The following is a 20,902-nucleotide window of genomic DNA, read 5'->3' as shown; positions in this document are numbered from 1 at the left end:
AGGGTACAAGGTGAAGTGAGTTGCCATAATCCTTATGCCTGCATCTAAGATGGTATATAACATTTATGGATTCTTACAATTGACTCTAGTTTTAAGTAGCTTACCTTAGACAACTTATTTACTATCAAGATTTCCAGTGGAGCCCTAATTAAGAGGTGAAGACAGTTTAATTTCTGATATTTGCATGAGCGTGTCAAATGATCTAAGTGTTGAAACTTGTTTTTTATGAATTTACTGGGAATAAGTTGCCTGAATATCTTCAAGATTCTCAGATGATAGTCTAGGCACCATAAATCTGAAGATAATATTGGTATAAACTGAAATTTTGTGTGGATAATCCCCATCCATTCCTGATAAAAGTATCTGTGGTACTTGAGATATACATTACCAATATCTTTTACAATTAAAAAATATTCATAAAATGTAACCAGACTCAATAGGAAAACAAACAAAAATCAAAGTTCTTCACAGGTGAACAACTGGTTCTTAAATTTCTTCACTAGTGAAAGATGTTTTCTTAAACACTTTCTGAGAGCTGCTGCACAATTTTGAATGCTGTGCTTCAGATTCTTGATTCATCTGGCGTAAGAATGCAGGCAAACAAAGGTGAATATGCTAAAAACTGGATGAACTTTTTCTCTTTCTTTTTCTGAATATTGCATGACATGCAACCTCTGAGTATTGCATGACATGAAGTAAAATAAATCCTCCACCAAATTATTAAATGTAAAAAATGAGCAGAATAATTTTTTCTAGAAATTTTGTTTTGTAAAGCTGATGACTGGCAGGCTATATCATAACTGTGCATTACTAGATCTGAGCTCAAATCCTAGCACCTCCAAGAAATCTTTCTGATGTGGAATACCTTTAAGGTCTCAGGGTTACAGCTAAATCCATGACATTTAGACTTAAGAAAACAAGTGAAATTGGTTTTTCTGTACTATACCTGTACAGATGAAACTTGATAGTCCTCCATAGATGACATCATCATTGTCTGGTAATATAAAGGGACACCTCGTTTGAACCTCCAAACAGTATTGCTTGCAAGGAATTCTGTTGCTGCAGTGAAACTGTGTGACTTCAAAATACTGGGAACAGAGCCAGGCTTTGTAGACAGTCTGGAAAAAAGAGAAGAACCAGAAATATAGATGGATGACAATAGCACTGTCATTATTAGAAGAACATACTGTACTGCACACCTACATTAATGCTACTTTTGGAAGAAAATTTTGAAAGAATATCACCTGGGTAAAATATGCTCTTAACTTTTGACTGTCCTCCCACTTCAGAAATGAAAATTCCAGCAAAGTCATTTAAAAGCAACAGTTATTTAGGACTGGGCTTATGCTATTTTATTATCTTAGTTTGTAAACAGTTATGTTTCTTAGATGTGACTTTTTATTAGACATGTGCATGCATGGAACACAGCCCTGTCCCTGCACCACCAAATCTCACCAAGTGAGATCCTAATCTCATTTGAAGCTGGACAAGGACAAATTTATAAAAAGTGCCTGCAAGAAAGAGTTGAAAGCTGGGCTCAGGCCAAGCCTGTCTTTATACCATCTAGAGCTAAGCTATCAGGTTGCAATAGATGGTGCTGCTTCCCTTCAAATAAAACCTTATCCAGTCCACAGCATTAAAACACGCATTAGGGTACCTGAACACTGATAGCTGCAGACTAGGGGATAAATCTGCCGCAGTGAAAACCTAAGTCTACATTTGGGTGCTAAAAGGAACACTTTAGGGATACTCATATCTGATGCTGCACGGCAGTGGCTGCAGGACTTGTGATTATTGCAATTATTGTCACAATTTAAACAGAGAAGTAATATACACATGCTGATTTTAATTTTTGCTACCTTTTGTCTTCCAAACAATGATGTTTGTCATTAGTATTAAACTTTTTTGGACATGGAAATGTTTAACGTAAAATTAGGTTAGACACCAGGCTACAAAGGTGATAAAAAACCTCTGTGACTGAGTACAGAGAAATTTCCTTGAATTTCCCCATTTTATTTTCCACTTAACTGTTTTGGAGTACATTATTTACTATCTAGATACTTGCTATTTAGGTTGTTACATAAAAAAAAAATATACTTTTTTGTATTTTTTAATTATCTGAAAATCCTGGAAACTACTTTTCATTAAACATAGACTGAAAACCAATATAGTCAGCTCATCATTTCCATTCTTTCTAGGAATGATGTAATAGAAAAGGAAACTGCAGATCAAATTCCTAAGATGAGAAAGATTAAAAAAATGATGCCTGAAATGACCAATCTAGATGAGAGTTTGGTTTGATCTCAGTATGTTTCATCTCAGTGATTATAATTTTATGAATAGTAGCCTAAATTGTATAATTAATATCAATGTAGTAGCCCCAGAATCACCAAACTTTTATTTTAGATTGTTTGCAACAGTGGCAGGTATGTGTTAAGTTTGTAGGTGATAAAATGAAGCCTTTATTACTAATCTGTGGTTTGTGATTATCTCTTTATAGCGCTTTTTGCCTACTGCATTCTGTGGAACGTGGTTTTTTTTTCATTAAAAATTCAATTTTAATTGCTTACTAAGGTCTCTTATTCACAGTAAATGATTAATTATAAGGAAGACCAGGAGATGTGTGTACCTTTTGTTCATAAATAAACTTTTACTCAGAAAGTGGTTTTCCCATTGTCAATTAAAGCACCACATTTCTGGTGCTTCAGTTGCTTTGCTGACATTTGCAACAATAAATCATAAAATCACAGGATATACTGAGTTGGAAAATATCAAGGATCATTGAGTTCAACTCTTGGCCCTGCTCAGAACTATCCCCAAAAGTCACACCATGTGCATTGTCCACACATTTCCTGAACTCTGTCAGGCTGGGGAGCCTGTTCCAGTTCTCAATGACTGTCTGGGTGAGGAACCTTTTCCTACCTAAACCTCCTCTGACACTGCTTCAGACCATTCCCATGGCTGCTCTCACAGGTCACCACAGAGAAGAAATCAGTGCCTGCCCCTCCTCTTCCCCTCACAAGGAAATTGTGACTCCAATGAGGTCTCCCCTCAGTCTCCTCCAGGCTGAACAGACCAAGTGACTTCAGCTGCTCCTGACATGGCTTCTCCTCCACCATCTTTGTTGCCTTCCTTTGGATGCTATCTAATAACTTTATATCTTATGTTGTCATACCCAAAACTGCACTCAAGGTTAGGTGAAGTACAGCAATAGTTTTTCTATTTTCAACTACTAATCATAGTCAATTGTTTGGGGGCAGGAATGCTGGGTCTGGCAACAGTTATACATTCAAAGAGGTTCTTTCCTGATCTTAGACCTGTTAATATGACATGTCGTCTTCATAAAATAGATCTAATAGAAGTAAGTCGGTTTATGACTCATATTTGAAAGTGTAAATCAGTTTTTAGGAAGTATATTGAACAGTCCACCATACATGGTAACAAGAAAATGAGTAAAACCATGTGTCTACTGAAGCAAGACAGAAAATGTTTATTCAGGAGCAGAAGTAAATAATGCAATCGTGGGCTTCTATGAAGATTTTTGTGTATCCAATCTCCGTTCATACGCATCATCTTCCTGCTCTGATTCACAAGTCGTCAGCTTTGTCTCAAAATTACTTTTGAATTGTCCATGTTTCTAAAGAGTGCATGAGTATACCTGTTCCTGAAATCTGCTTCTCAGATGAATGCCTCCCACTCTGTATCCTTCCTTATTTTCTTTACCCTGCAGCTGATTTAAAGTGTTTCTATAGCCTATATTGACATTTTTAATATTCTGGTTGCCTTTTGCTCTGTTTTACCAAGTAAGGCTACATAGGCTCCTAGACAAGGCACATTCATGGTGTCTATCTGTCAGTCCACTGCCTTCACAGCTTTGGCCTGTGGTAATTCCTACATTTCCATAGAGTGCTCAGACATTGTCTGGAAAAAGATGTGTTCCAAGAACTGCAGTAAATAGTTTTGTCTTTTTCTGGAGAAAGGGGAAATGAGGTTGGTGTTCGTAGTTGAACTCTGCTGGTTTAGCTGGTAGACCAGAACGTGGTCTCTCTCTGCTCTCACTGCTACAGACATGATTTAAATACCTGCTTTCCTAACAAATATCCCAAATAATCTCTCCTACCTTTCCTGGACTTTCTAAGCACCAAAGGTTTTACACAGACATCTTACTTTCATTCTTAAATATGTGTTACCCAGGAGGAAGTACAGAAGTGGGAGAATTGATCTCATATTTGTCCATATAACTCTGCTCAACAGCATTTGCATAAGTCCCATGACTAACCCAGTTGAGAAAGAAGACCCAGAGCAGTCTGAAGTTTTTTTTGCCTGTTTCAGGGACAATGAGAGGTGGCTTTTTAATCTTTAGTAGAAGTCCATAATCTGGAACTGAAATTTCTTGAAATTTCTTGAAATTTTCCTAATAATAAAGCAGATATTACAGCCTTTGATTGGCCAGTATTCCTTCTTTTCCCCAGGAAAATATAGATTTTTTTGGTTGGGAATTTTACTCTATCTCCTAGCAAGTCCAAAATGCTGATTTTAAGAGACTTAAGACATGCATTATGTAACAAGGCATGAAACTGTCAGTGAAATGCACATTGGCCTATATATTGAGCTTGGTGTTCAATTTACAAGCTATGCTTCATATGACAGTCCTTTCTTTTTTAAAGAACATCAATAGCTAAACTCAAAGATTTATAAACACAATAAATGTGTTTATAAATAAGATACAATAGGTTTATAAAAAAGATACAATAAGGTGATTGAAATCTTTGAAATATCATAGCTCCTAACAGATATCTGGCAAACTAATTTCAAAGAACAGAAAAACCCTCATGTTTTTCTGTTGGTTTTGTTTTAACTCTTTTTTAACAAGGGAAAGAACTAAGATGAACTAGATTATTAATGCATCATGGCAACCCCATACATAGACTAAATACCTGAATAGATATAAATATCTCACCACTTTACCATCAACATAACTTTAGACACTCTGCATTTGAAAGACATCCAGTCCTGGCTATTAGATGAGACACTGTAATGCAAGATGGTAGTATCCCATGAGAATAAAGTAATCTTTTATGTACAGAATCATAGATATAAAATCTCAGAAGGATTTATTGGCAATTTTGCTCACCTAAATAAATTTAATTTATCTTACTTTGTACCTGGAGGAAAAAAAAATAAGATTACATGTTTGAAAAAATGCGCGAAGTGCTGGCTTTATATACCTATATACATATGTCTGAGTGCCTATCTAGAATGATCATCATCAAAGGCATCTTGGTAGTTTTAAAATATTAACAGTATTATGATAAAAACTTATTATCAATTGGGCAGAATAATTTATTATTTGGCATTCATTTTATTTCTACTGTACAAGTTTCAAGCAGAAAAAATATTTTATTACTTCAGTGACCAATAACCCTACACAAATATCCAGCTTCAGAAATTCAAAGAATTAAAGCATCACCAACAAACTAGACATTAAACTGCATCTACTTGTCAAATCATTAGAAATAATAAAAGGATTCAGAGTTAACAGGAAGAAAGCAAGAGTGTGTATGGAGAATTTTGAGAAACTGGAAGGGCACATTTTGTGCTTTTTCTCTCAGGACATTAGGAAGAACACTTATTTTTGTCTGTGTGGAGACTGGCAGTCCCGGTATTTTTTTTTCAGATATTCAGTATCTCATATCACACACGAGGTGTCTGAGTTATTCTTTCTGCTCTTGAAAAGCAACCAGACAGAGTTCTTAGTTAATACTGTTGCATTAATCACCTAGAGAGGGACCAGGAGCTGCTGGCTCCCAGTGTGGACAGAATGGCTGGGTCGGCACTGGTCAATATACTAGTAGACTTTCAATTGGCTGTGCAACTGCACAAAACTAATTTTGACAAGAAAAATTGCCTGCCCATGCTACTATGATTCCCTGATTCTAAGATTGTCTTTGCTAAGACTGCAAAACCAATGGGAAGATAAAGCACTGTGTGTATATGCCCACAGTTTCCCTTCCTCCCTGTCTCATTCTCACTCACCCATACACACACAATACATGTGATTCTGGATAACCTGAGCTCTGACAAAACAGATTGAGCATGCAGCCTTAATCATCTAAGTCACACTGCAGGAGAGGTGTCAGTAGAACAAAATGGAAAAGCTCAATCAGTCTCATTCTCTACAAATGCCATTTCTTCCTGCTTTTCAAGAGATGAATTCAACTCACTTCTGCCCTTTCCCCTGTTGTTTCTGACTGCCATTTCCAGGAAGTACTTTAACCATTTTCCATAGAAAAGATTTTTTTTCCTCACTGAGGAAATGTTTGATGTTTTGGCTGGGCTATCATAGTAATTGCACAAAAGGGAACATAAAAATCGTCAAATAGCTCTCACTGTGTAGATGTGAAGGATGGTGGGAGGAAAAGAAAGTAGGAAGAAAGAAGTCACAACAGAAATTCTCTCTCTCAAAATGGTAATTTTTTCTGAATCAAAATAAATTTTAACTGCTTTTAACTGATGCTTTGAGACCATATCCATTACTCATTGTGAAAATGAAGTCTTCAAAGAGAGCACAACTAAATTACTTCACATACCAATTTGGAAGGAAGAGGCCCCTTATGAACTTGAGAGGTGTTTTGATCAGTGACACTTTCATTGACACCAGGAAATTGTACCTTATTGGAATAAAGGTATTGCCTTCAGAAGGTGTGATATGATTTCAGCTCAACTTCTCTCAAAGTTTGTGAGTATTTTGAGGTAAATTCTGCAGTTCTTATGTGTACTCAGGAGTACCTCAGGTTATGACTGACTAATTAATTAATTTTTCGAAGAATATTCATGCAATAACCTGTTATGTAAGCTGAGCTTTTTCAGAAGAGCTGGATGGAGAAGCAGCATTCATTTAAAAATGAATAGTGATGTGGCCTTCAGGTTTTGATACAATTAACCTTAGTGGTGCCTGGTACATGTTTACTCATTGACAGTGAATCAGCTGTGTATGGACAGTGAGATCTGTTTCCTGTCAGCTTCAGCTAAAGCATATGACTTTCTGAAACCCTAAAGATTCTAGTACAGAAGGTATTGCTTATATGCAGATGGCAATGTCTATTTCACATGTCTAATATTTGCCTGACTCATAGACTTAGGGATTTTTGAACTATTTAAAGGCATTATATGTGCATTTAAAGTTAGGCCATATGTTTAAATACCACAGTTAATTTTTTGGTTGTTGGTGTTGATCCTGATGTATTGTCTCTGTGGTATTCTGTGACATTACCACAGCCAATAATGTTGTGTCTTGTAGGGTCTTCAACATTTCAAAATTTCTATGAAATATTAATAAAGTATCTGCTTCAGCCTAAATTACTTTGCTTCATTTTAGCTTTCTTTTTTTAAATTTTTTTTATTATTCCACAGTCTCAAAGTGTAGACATTAAGAACAGTAATAATACTTCATGTGTTGCCAATAACAGAGTTGGAGAAAAGCTACTGGCAAAGGCTAAAAAACCTTTCAAACCCTTACTTCCACAAATAAAGGTACTCACTCCTTCACTTAGAACAGTGCCTGAACACCGACCAGGCAAAAGATGAATCTATTAAACACTATATGTAGGAAATAAGGGGATGAGTTTGCAATTATGGATTTATGTAGCAATGAGGAACCTCAGAAGAGCACACCTATTTCTCCCAGTGATAAAAATTTTGCTGTAAAAGTCACTTCAAATATTATGGGCACTTTACAGCAGCAAAGCAATGCTACATCTGTGAAGTGGAACCTCTAAAAGGTTTCTTTTACTTGGATCACCAGGGTACTATGTGCTGGTTTGAAAGACAGTACATCTTCCTTAGGAAATACTTGGGTCAGTTCAGTGCCTGCTTTGTGCATTAGGACCTGAGATATCATGTTTTACAAGCAAGATGTCTGTTAGATCGTTTACAAGTGCATTTTATATAGACTGTGTAACCAAAATATAGAAGGCTAACTGGTACAAAACCTGATTAAGTTTGACAACAGTAGTGTTATAAATGTGGACTCCCCAAGGAACCTTGTCATTTTTGAGCATTAAGGGCAGTCTGACTTCAGGAAGACTGCATTTTGTATGTGTACTATGGGATAAAAATCAGCTTTTACAGGGAGCTTTCTACCCATGAGAGTTGCAGGAGTGCTGTTGGCATGTCTCTTTTGTTGGGCTGTGTTCCCAGTCCCATTCTGAGACTTTGGCAGCCTCATGATAGGGCTGGTAAAGCACACAAATAATGCAGCAACAGTGACCAGATAAGAGGGAACAATACCCTCCATAAGGTATCTTTGCCAATGAATATCAGTGGTAACATCAGTGATTAACATTCTTCACTACCTGCAGTAGGAAAGGTATGACAAGTGGCTTTCAAATATGTGGGTTGGTGAAAATAAAAGGTATTTTATAGGAACAGTGTCTGAAAGGAGATTTTGTTTTTCTTAAGTTATAATTTTCATTTCTTTCAGCATTATCAAAATCAAATAATTTTGACTGGGGAATTATTTTCCATTTGGTTTCAAATATTTTTTTTCCAAATAAACTATTCTCATTCTGTTTGTACACCAAAATGTTTCTCATAAAACATTCATTTAAAGACATGTCACATTATTGTATTTTATTTATTGATATTGATTCATAGGTGTTCTGATTTTTGGGGAAGTTGTTTTGTATATGCATTCACACCAACCCTCACTCCTACCCCCACTTTTTTTTTTTCCTGGGGAATTTCCTTTTTAATTTTTTAAAAAATCTGATCCAGAATGAATAAAATATATCAATCTAAATTTCCTGTACAACAGACATTATATTTTCAAGTTATTCAATTCTATGTGCATTTTTAAAATTCCTTGTGTTATAAGACTGTACTGGAAAATGAGAATATTTTTTTCATATTATGAATACTTATGCCTGAAATTTACAGTAATTTGATATTTTAATATTTATTCAGAAGATTTTGATGCCAAAAAATGCAAACTATTGTGTTAAAAACCAAAAAACTTTCATGTTTCCTAAATTAAATAGACAAACTTGTTTCTTTCCCGATTTTACGTGAATAAATATGAATAATTTTTATGTGAATAATTTCATGTGAAAGATGCACATGCTATTTATTTTGAAGACAGAAAAAAAGTAAACCAAGGTTGAAATTGTTTTGCCAGAACATTGTTAATCTCAGCTTCAGTTCATGTGCTATGTAACAAGATTTCTTTTAACGAAGTACAGATGTGGAATAGCAAGCTGCTCTGCTTATATCTTTGTGGTTTATCTTGGAAATGATGAACTGAAAGATGTGAATATGTCATCTCCTAATAGAAATATGTTTCTTTGATTCGATGTCTCCTCTCTTTCAGGAGACATTACTGCAGAGGAGATGGTATCAATGTCTCACTTTGGTAACTTTAAGGAGAAAGTATATGCATATATAGGAGAGCTCTATAATGTTTCTATCTGCCAAAATAAATCAAGCTTCTGCAAGGCAAAAATGCACAAAAAACTGATCCACCAGTCCTGTCTTTCTGGTGGCTAGCCATCCAATCAACTGAAGTCATCATGATGATTAACTACACTGTTGTTTTATAATGCCTTAAAACCTGAACTCATCCTCTGTATCAGAATTCAGTTTTAGCTGTTACTTAATATAGCAAGGAAACTTTCTTTTGAAGATCATAAACATCCCTTTGGGTGAGCTTAAAGAAAACTGAAGATTAAATAACTCATTATGGAAATAAGTAGTCTGTTAAAAAAAAGGAGGTGCAAGTCTTTGGTTTTGTGAGCTTAATAGCATTCCATCTAATCATAAAGTATATTAGCATGTTCAAATTAAGGAGAATAAAACAAATTAATAATCTCTAAAATGTCTGGTCAGCTTCCCCAGAAAATTTAAGATCTACTGATTTCAAGTCAGCTCACAATGGTCAGGAGACTCTTTTAAAATTTTACAGCCTTCTAAAATTACATCTGAATTCATGAACCAAGTGATCTGTTAAGATTGGAAAGTATTTTTGTTCAACTCTGCTCTACATCATTTCTGAGGTGAGGGTAGTCTGTATAAATCAGCTCACCATGACAGTATTCAGAAGATTGATACCACTGATTAACAGTGTGTGCAGGACACAAGGAGAGTCTTTATATCCTCTGCTTTCTCAAATTAAGGACCTGATTTTTACTGCCTACTGATCTCCACCATTGCTCAGAAGAGAGAATCCCTTATGGGTTCTGAGGGCTTCCAATCAACTTGCAACAGCCACTGCACACTCCTGGCAGATGAGGGGACTTGCCATAAGGTGATATAAACATATGCACAGAAAAAGTGCCTCAAGTTTCTCTTTCCATTTAGAATTATACCTTGTTTAAGCATAAGAATTTCTCAATTTCTCTATTGAATTTTCATCTTGATCATGTAGGGAGTAGAGGGGTATATGCAGATCTCTTCTCTCAGGTGAGCAGCGATAGGTCTTGAGGAAACAGCATGAAGTTGTGTCAAGGGATGTTTAGGTTGGATATCAGGAAAGATTTTTCACCCAGAGAGTAGTTGAGCACTGACCCGGCTCCCCAGGGAAGTGGTCAAGCACCAGCCTGACAGAGTTGAAGAACAATGCTCCATTTAGTGATTCTTGGGCTGTCCTGTGCAGGGTCAGGAGTCAGACTCAATAACCCAAATGGGGTCATTAGCACATTCTACGCGCTAGTTCTTGATTCTATGAAAATTCTGTAAATATGACAAAATCCAAACACAAGGAGCTAATGAATCCAGAAGAAAGAAGAAAATTTCTTAGTCACCAGATGTAATACAAATGCTTTAGAGCTTGAAATATATGAAAAAACAAAGACCCCCAGAATGTAAAACTAAGGAAGGAGCCTGTTATGGTGCAGTTTCTATAAATATCATTTGTATCACAGATATCAAGTATATTTTCACTTGATATATTGCACTGCATCAAGTTTATTTTAATCATGGTTAATTGAACTGATTAGGAGAACTTTATTATGTTGTAAAATCTCTAGAGGCAAACCAGATTGTCTTTATTTTTTTCTCTAGACAATTCTGAATGCATGAACAGGGCCAGAGACTCCACTGCACTATTCAACATTGTTACACTCTGTATCCTAGAGTTGTGCTACTTTTCCTACTTAGATTTAATTTGCAGATTGACATAAAGACCTCAGAGTTGCATGCTGTTGTAATGAAATTTAAGTGAGACATTCAGACATTCAAAGAGGGTGAGTGGCTGAGCTGAAAAGCAGCTCTCAAGGAGACTTTTCCTCTCACAGTTTGTTTTTTTTTTCTCACACAGCTCTGGTTTAAGGTCACACAGCTGCACCAAAAGCTGAGCCCCAGTAGCCAAATTTGGGCAAGATGGGGATATATACAACATTGCAATCAGAGCCATGACAACTTGTGACCAAGCAATTGATAATTCATATTTTCTTGAAGGGGACAATAAGCTCTCCAAAGAGGTCACAATTAAGCTCAACAATAAGCTCATCCAAGAGCAGATGTCTCAAGAGAGGATTTTCCCTAGTCTGGGGTGGCTCTGCAAGGGAATAAACATTTGCTACAGCAGAATGATGCTTGTCATCATAGGGGATAAAATAGTAAAGAACAGCTCTCACATACCTTGTGCTGTTTCACCTGCCAATCTGATAGTCACCAGCATAGAGACTGCAACAAAATCTCACTTCTCTTTTCACAAAAGATGTTCAAAGCATTATGTGTCTATTTAAGGATTTGTGCAAACTGTCTACAGCTTTGCCCCCAGTAACAACTCCCATCTATAACTTCAGCAGTCAAAGCTTTTACACCATATAACACAGTATTTATGGGACTTCAAACTTTTGACCACCTTATGAAACTCATATTACTTTTTAAAAAATTTCTGCTTTTTCTCTATAATCTAGCCATATGCCTTTGAAGTTTCTGTTTCACCAACAGGGCCTTAATTCATTAGTTATCTTTTAATATTTTTTTTAACTAGATTTACCTTGGAGATTTACCTTAGAGAGAATTTGAGGTACATTATTGATTCTTTCTGCTACATTTGCTCATATATAAAGGTAAGTAAAATAAATTTAAGATAGCTAAGACCCTATGCAGTTATTCAAGCATTGCACTTACATAACATGCCTTTAGACAGAGATGGCTGATGCAGTTAAACACAAAATTAAATCTCTGTCAGGTAAATTCTCCACCAATAAGAGCCATATTAAAATCAGAGATAATTACTGGATATTCTTGCTGACATTCAGAGATTAAAGTAGAACTTTTCAAGTGCTATTGACACTAGAAACTCCTGTTCAAATACTTAAATCTATCAGGTTTTGCCACTTAAAATCTAAATCTAATATTTTTTATCTCCTAAATTTGTAATGGTCTTCATCAGTTTAAGCCACTAAATCTTGCTTATTGGTCAATCAGAAAAAACAAATCAAAAAAATAAGGTCTGGAATTACGACTCCATTGAAGACAGGCAAGATCTGTGACTTCTACGTAATTCTGAGTGCCAGACCAGTGGTCATGCCTTATACACAGTGGAAGAGGGGCTCCATCAGGTTTTCTCTAGGAAAAAGTGAGATAGATATCACTTTGAGAAAAGTTTAGATTCAGAGCATGATATTTGAGACTTGGTAGTAAAAAAAAAGTCTCAATAACTTTCTGTTAATGGGATTGGTATGTAGTCAACCGGTACTGCTAGCCATAGTCTGTAGTCTTTGAGAGCTCATGGAGTACACAGTTTTTCACTGCATGCTCAAGAGTGAGACCACAAGTTAATCATGGGTGCAGAACTCAAAGCTGTTAAGCAAGCAGACAAATAAACCCACATTTAGTGTCTCTGAAACAAGTGATATCACTAGCCTTTCCAATTGATAAAATCTTCCCTTTTGTCTAAGTGGAGTATACTTGCTTCACTCAGTTGTTAAGACGATATGAATGCTACAATTCTTTTATCTTCCTTTTTTTTTTCTTGTTTTTCTCCTTTCTTATCCTGCATTTCCAAAATGCAAATGGTTGTTTATTTTTCCCAATCATTTTCTGTGTTAGCAGTAGTCTAACCTGTCCTCATGTTTTAGTGCCTGAAAGTTTTTGGAAGGAAAGAATATTTCCTTCAAACTTTGTTGTGCCTTCAGAGTTTCCAGAGAAGATCCAGGAATATCTCAGTGATTCCAGCCTGAGAGGAGAGGGTCAGGTTTCAGCACCATTATACAGTTCTGCAGAAGAAATAGCTGATTTTAATAGTATATGCAATGCATATGGCACTTCTTGTCTTCAAAGTGCCTGATATTGGGATCAGTTTTCATGCCTCTTCCAGGAAGAGAAAAGGTTTTTTTATGCTAGACTGAAAATTGGAAATTTCAAGATAGGTCACATTAGGTACTGTTTTCAGCTAGCAAAACCCTCTCATCTTATCTAATTGCATGATGAGTGTGATACTGCTCTGTGAATGGCTGTACTAGCAGCTTTCTCCATGAAGAGAAATATTCCTTGTTTTTCCTCTGCCCAATTTCTGTCATCTTTAATAGTATTAAATCCAAATATATGTTTTTATCTGAAATATCAAAATCCTTTCACTACTTGATGAAGAACTTTCATGGGAAACTGAATAAAACCCAGTATCATAATATGCAGCCTTTACTACAATTTTTTTTCTATTTGATCCTCTTGGATTATATGATGCTATCTCAATTTTTGACATTATTCTGAAAATACTATATTCTTATTGTAAATTAGATATCAGTATCAATTTATTTACAGCCTTTAGAGACTCTCTGTTAAATGTGGTGCCATCTTAGAGAGAATAAGAGGATTTGGGGCTCAGTGTTTTTCATAATTCATTTGTATTCCTTCACTGATTGGTATGCAATAATAATACACAAAAGACACTGTGTATTCCACAAAGATACTGTAGAAAAGTTACACACAAATGAAATAGGATGAGCTTGTAATGAATATATTACATCACTGCCACACTGTTTCAATGGCATTATATGTATTTGACTTTGCCCTTACAGGAACATATTTCCCCTCTTTTTGTAGGGGCTTGCCTGAACTATACAAAACAGGTATTTATGCAAGCTGTTGTAATGGGAACTTTTTCTCTCTGAACAAGTGTTGTTTTCTCTCTAATTTTCAAATATTTACTCCAATGCAGTTTTTCTTAGATGATTTCTTGTGGTACATTGGGTCAAGTCTGAATGTAACTATTTGCTGACACATCCAACAATTTGCATAGGTCAGTAGCATCAAGGAAAATATTTTGCCCTTCAAATTTACTTTTATTTGTCATTGCTACAGCTTGTTCAGCAAATAGAAGATATTGTTGGAAGACTACCAAAGAGCCTGAGAGTAAAACATCAGACATGCTACCAGAAATTTTGCAGTCTGCCATTTAAAAAATTCCTAGAGTAGAAGAGTTGACAGTAGAAAATATTTTACTTGGTACTTCAGAATGATTCCCTGTCATTCAGAAACTCTCTGACAAGTAAGCCACAGACATTTCTGGAAGCAAATAGTTTGCTTAATATTTAAAAGTGGAATAATAAAATTAAATGTAGATGGTGATGTGAGAAATGGTAAATAACCTCATCTCTACAAAGGTAATTTCTCTCTCTAATGAATTCAAACCCTTCCAAAGTATATAAATAAAAATGCAACCCTAATGACAATTTATTTAGTCTTTCAAAAACCTATTTACCAGGTCCCTAAAGAAAGGCAATAAACAAATGAAATTATTATTTTTTGAGGATATTACACAGTCCTGTACAAAAAATAAGTAGTGGAAAACAAAAGGGAAAAATCAGTTTTCATCACTACAAAAGGTTAAAAGTAGGATGTTTCAGACTTTCATATATATTCAATGTTTTGCTTATTAATGCATTAATGCATTAGAAAGAAAGCTAAACAAGAAGAAAACAAGTGTACTGAAAGAAAAAGTCAATGAATTTCAAAAAAAAGAAATTAAACTTCAGCTGAACTGAAAACTTGCTGAAGTTCACTGTTGAAGAATTGAAAGAAAAGAAATTTTGTGAAGAAAATTGTATCTACTTGTATACCATAAGGGATTTTATGTTTAATGTGTCAATCCTGGAATATGATCTGTGTCTTGCTCTTCAGTGAGCTCTGTGCAGTTGCAGGTGGAAAGGACAAGTGGATTTATGACACATGAGAAATGAGATAAAAAAAATCTCCTGCACAGCCAGTGCCACGGGCCTACCAGAAATACTCCACCCAGAAACAGATAACCCCACATCAAAAGGGAGGCAGAGAATTACAAATGACAGTATTTCTCTCATTGGGACCTCTGAAGAAAGACTGAAAGATTAAGTTATGAAATTTCAGAAAAAAAATGGTGACAGAATAATATCTATAAGTGTTGTAGAGAGGAGGGACAATTTTCTGAGCCTGTTGTTTTATGTTCCAGAAGTGGGGGTCAAAGGAGTAATGAAATTGAAAAATATAACTTTTGAAATAATAGATGGAAATATTTTTTCATGTAATGTGTGAGATCGGCAGTCAGACAGTAATATTTTCTTGAGAACAAGATTCAGAAAATGATCTTTCCAAGGTAAGGCCAGAATATACTTTCTAAAGAAAAATATTTTTGGAGACCTTCAAAGTGTAAAACTCTGTTCACCTTAGATACTTTGCAGAGGTGTACTTGGTCTCTTTTTGAAGAACTTTTAGGCTTTTCTCTGCATATGTAAAGGCACTTACTGACTTCTGAAGAGTTACAGCATTGGATATTTAAAATGCAGATGCACAAAAGGTGGCTTGGATGCCTTACAATGCCTTATTCTGAAATTTCTGGCTTCTTCCTCTGCACAGGCTACTGTTGACTACCATGGGAATAAGATTGTGGATGGGATGGCTAATCGATAAAGCCCTGTGAGTGACTGTTGTCCTGTGGACTGCTGTCATCTAGGAAATTACTCCAAATTTCAGTGGGAGACAACTGTGAATAAATCATGTGTTGGCTTTATTGATGTGTGTCCAAAGCACAATTAGAGGTTCAGAAGGCTTTGTAAGCTTCTACTCTTTGTTGACTGAACACTCATATTTGCTGTCAAAGCCAATGGGAAACCTACATAATCAGTCATTGGAAATGCTTGGTCTAATTTGCCCACTTTAATAAAATAAGGTTAAAAGATATGTGTCTAATATACCAAAAAGAGAACTTAAATGCTTAATATAAGAAAAAAAAATCCTGAAAGATAAATTAAAAAGGAAATAAGTGTAACTTTTTTATAACACAAGTCCTTTCAAAACTGGCTCTTTTTTACTGACTTCATTCTCAGCTGAATTAGACCTGTGATTCAGCCTTGTGAAATGCAAGCATAGGAGAAGAGAATAATTGGGAATGAGTAGTAAGGAAGTCTTATGTCTTTTTGTTCAGTGCTGGTAACTCATAGACTTAAAGTTACTGTGCAGCTCAAACCTGCACATTTAGATGGCTTCTGGCCAGCTGGAACATCAGAAGCACACATCATAGCTCCTGTGTGACATTGCCCAGAAGTGACTGAGAAAAAAAAAAGCAGAAAAACATAGAAAATGTAATCCAAATGGTTTAACAGCAACAAACACTACTTAATATTTATTTAAATATTAACAGATCTTTATTTAAAATTAGGCCAGAAGTTATTTTTGAACTTTAAGTTTGTTTGGAATTTAGACACTTTAAAACTTTTGATAACATAGCTATTTTTAAGGTTTCCCTGTCATTTTTTTATTATTTTTGTTTTTTAATCAAAACCCACTATGTCTGGTAGCTTTCCTTTGACTACTCCAAAATACCTCTTTCCTAAATGCATTCAACACAATAATTGCAGATTTTTCTCTGTTAGACTGTGACCTAGCTAATTTTCCTTTTGGTTAAGCTATATTTCTCCTCATATTGACAGGTTTTATTATTTTTTTTTGAAATTCAGATTCTGTGTTTATGAAGATCAAAGACATCTTGGGAACTCAGCACTGACAGCATAGTCTGTCATCCTGTGCTGTAGACATAATGGTATTTTGTGGAATATGAAATGGGATAAGAACACAGAACCAAATACATTTTTTCAGCTGCTTTTCTTCATCCCAGGAATCTCACCCTTGCTAATACATTGTGTTAATCTGCACAATGGCAGACCTGGAATTATCTTAAAATGTTAATAGATAATAATCAGCTGGTCCAGCCTTTCTTAGCACCAAAATTGCAACATGGCCCAGCACCCTGAACAGATGAATCTTAAGTGTTCCCCACTTCCCTGGTGAGATTATTCCAAGCCTGATTTTTCTTGTGAAAAATTTTCCCTCTGTTTTTAACTGGAATCACCCCAGAAGTAACTTTTATTCATTACCCATGTCTTTCCCAAGTGACTCCTTGTAAAAAAGGAAATGTCCTGATTTTAGCTAGGGTAGAGCTAATTTCTTCTCAGTAACTGTTACAGTGCTATGTTTTGGATTTTGAATGGGGATAGTGTTGACAACACACTGATTGATGCTTTGGTCTCTTGCTAAGTTGTTTTTATCCTAAGTCATGCTCTGCCAGTGAGGAGGTGTGCAAAAGAAACTGGGAGGAAGCACAGCCAAGACAGGCGACCCAAAGGGATGTTCTACACTGCAGAACATCATGACTGGAACATAAAATGGGAGAAGGTACCCTGAAGTGGGGGCTGATCTGGGTTTGGAAGGGGGGTCTGATCGGGTGGTGGTTGCGGTGGTGGTTGCATTGTGCACCAAACTATTTTTTTCCTATTTATGATTATTATTGCTATAATTTACCATTACCAGTATATTTTACTTTATTTTTAATTTCTTAGCTGTTCTTATCTCAAACTAAAAGTTTTATTTTGGTTCTCCTCCCCATTCCACTAGTGTGAGGGTCAGGGAAGGGGGTTGAGTGAGCAGCTTCATGGTACCTTATTTCCAGCTGGGCTTAAACCATGACAGGAAGTCTCCATCTTCTTTAACAAGTGTAACACTTTAAATACTGGAACATAGTAATGAGGTCTCCATTAAACCTTTTCATCTCAAGGCTTTCAGCCTTTTCTCCTATGGAAGGTTCCCCATTGATAATTTTTGTGCCCTTCTCTGGACTTTCTCTAGCCTATCCAAACTTTTTTGTATAATAGGAAAAAAAAAAATCAAACCCAGTATTTCAGACATGGCCTGACAACTGCTGAGTGGAGAGGCAAAGTTGTCCTCTTCAGTAGAAGGAGAAAATAATACATTAAGCTCCTATGCTCCTTTGCCATTAAAGTTCTAAAAATTCAAAAGTTCCAAATTCCTTCAAAGTTAGTTAATCTCAGAAACCAGCCTCAGACATCTCCTTTTTTGGATGATTACATTTTCACTGATTGACACACAGAATCCTTCATCTAGGCTATGAACTATCTGTGTGTCATGATAATTACTAAAGATTCACTCTCATGAATACTAACAAGCTGCTTGGAAACTTAGCAAATCTCCCCTGTCTACTTTTTTCCTTCTTAGTGACTTATCTATACTAAATTAGTTCCCAACCATGCTGTGCTAGCTGATATATTTTTTTTTTACTTCATATTTTGCTTTCGGTTCTATTCCTTGTTCACTAGCACTAAATGCAGTCATATTTAATTACTATTTGTTCACAGACTTGTGTAGGAGCCACAATTCCTGGTCGGAATCAGAGCCCAGTTACGCTACTTAAATTAACTGCAGTGGACAAAATCCAACAAGGAAGCAGACTACTGACAAGTCTAGAGCTAAAATATTTTTTTGAAGTTACCTTTTGATTTTTTAAATTTTAATGTAAATTTTAAATTTTTAAAGTTTTTAAAAAAAATCTGTTTACTGTCATCTGGTTTTATAAGTGTTAAAACACCAAAAATCCCATTGAGTGTAACAGAATTGATGATTCCTGCAGCCCTTATATAGTTAAAATGATACAAGAAAAATGGTCACAAAGTCAGAAGACCAGGACATGCTGAATTCCCAGAAGTTTGTCAAAGTAGATAAAACCTGTTTGGTTTGTACTGTTGTAGTCTCAACATTGTAATAAAAAAATTCATTGTTTCCAGAACTGTTAGTCTCAAATAAAGAGTCAGCAATTTGGGATACTATATTGTGTTGTAATTGGAGTTGATTTTGAAGAGTTGTGAGACAGCCTCATTTTGGAGAATAGTGACAATCTAACTTACTGGGATTTCTCAGTAAACCATTTTCTTGAAGGTTACCAGAACAGGAACTTCACTCTTAACAGCCACTCCTGATTTTGAGGATTAAAGGCATTTAGACACTATTTTCTTATAGAGCTAATTTGTCCCATGTTGCATCTTTATGCTCTGTGGACCAGCAATAACAGGAAAAATATTTAAGGAAAGAGTCTGCATTAATCAGCCTTCATGAAAATCCTGTTTGTGGGAAATTGTGGGTTAGGATATCAAAGGACAGCAAGAGGCCAGAATATTGCTCTGAGTTTTAGGGAGAGGAAAAGCTCAGAACATGAGCATCACGGAGGGAAAGAGTAATGGTTCAAAGCAGCATGTAGAACTGATTCATAGAATAATTAAGAATAAGGGAAGACCTCCAAGGTCATCAAATCAGATCATCAACTCAAGTCAGAGCATCAAAGTCCACCATCAAAGCATGTCTCTAAACACCATATCTACAAGTTTTTGAAGATGTCCAGTTTCCAGACAGAGGGTCTGCTCCAGTGCATGAGTACCCTTTCAAGGAAGACATTTTTTGTAATATCCAATCTAAACTGCCCCTGGCACATGTGTTTGTGGGAGACTCCAACCCTGCAAGAGAGAGGTGAGCCATAGGACCTGGCCAGAGGATCAGTCAAAGACAAAGACTCTCTATATCCTTCCATATGACCTTCTTTCTGGTGTGAATAATGGAACACTTAACCACTCAGTGTGATAGGAAATACACGTTGGAAAATTCTGAAGTCTGTCACCAGTACAATCAGATAAGCTGTCTAGGTGTACATACAGAATCCCAGGATTCACTTCAGAACGAAGAGCACTTGCTAAGTGTTCTGGACCCACCAGTGTTCTGGATCTTACTTTCAATGTCAGCAAAACAATCTCTAGCACCAGGAGTTTGTATGAGCTATTGCATATTGAACAATAAGTAGGATTTCCCAGTCCTGTTTGTGAAGAGTCTTTGAAGAGCTTAATTCAAAATGCAATTGTCAAGGCAGGAGTTAATTTTTAATATCTCTTTAAAATGCATATTCTGTTAACACAATTAGGCAGAGTGGTACAAGAGAAAAGGAGAAAGAAGGGGCTAAGGAGTCTTAAAAAGTGCAGCACCATACGTGATGGCCTGTGTCTCTTTAAATTCATTCAATTCCTTGCAGGTATAACTTCAAAATGTAGAGATATATTTTGCTATCTCCATTCTACTCAGTTTGATGTCGCTTCACTTCTGTTGTCTACAATACTCTGACCAGAAATAAAGAACTACAAAATAGCCTTTGTTTTTGGGTACGATATTATAAAATGTAGTTATTTAAGTCTCTACTCTTTACTCTTATTTTGGATCTGATTTTTCAAATATGGGTTTAGGGTTATTTTTGTGTAGTTGATATACTTAGTAAAATTGCATCTCTCTCAAACACCTAAAAGCACCAAACAGCACTATCTTAGGCTGTGGTTTAACTGTTAGAAAGGGAAATGCAGGTGGAATTCATGCCCCATGATGCCCCTCATTCCTCTAAAAGGAAGTTTCATTCTTAGCTCAAGCAAGGCTGTACTTGTAAAGCAGAGGTGGAGATTATACCAGTTAAATTGTTAATGAATCATTAATAACTGGGCACCTCAGGTACCAGGGTCATCTTTTTCTTTGGTTTCTGCGTAATCAATGGAGACACATTGGCCCCAAATATGATTCACCTGTTGAAAGAGCCTAGCTACCC

At 35.9% G+C, this 20,902-nt stretch overlaps 1 protein-coding gene across 1 annotated transcript in view; it reads right to left on the bottom strand.

The window, feature by feature from the left end:
* The window catches only part of NALF1 (NALCN channel auxiliary factor 1), a 443,548-nt gene that overhangs the window by 18,957 nt on the left and 403,689 nt on the right, over positions 1 to 20,902 (bottom strand). The window contains exon 2 of the mRNA XM_036385700.2: positions 947 to 1,118. Within this exon, the coding sequence (XP_036241593.1) occupies positions 947 to 1,118 (172 nt within the window). The remainder of the gene's footprint in view (positions 1 to 946; positions 1,119 to 20,902) is intronic.

This window comes from Molothrus ater, chromosome 2 (assembly GCF_012460135.2).
Source record: "Molothrus ater isolate BHLD 08-10-18 breed brown headed cowbird chromosome 2, BPBGC_Mater_1.1, whole genome shotgun sequence".
In the NCBI taxonomy this organism is placed as follows: domain Eukaryota; kingdom Metazoa; phylum Chordata; class Aves; order Passeriformes; family Icteridae; genus Molothrus; species Molothrus ater.
Note: the sequence above shows the minus strand (reverse complement) of the source record. Positions and strands in the feature narration are given on the sequence as shown.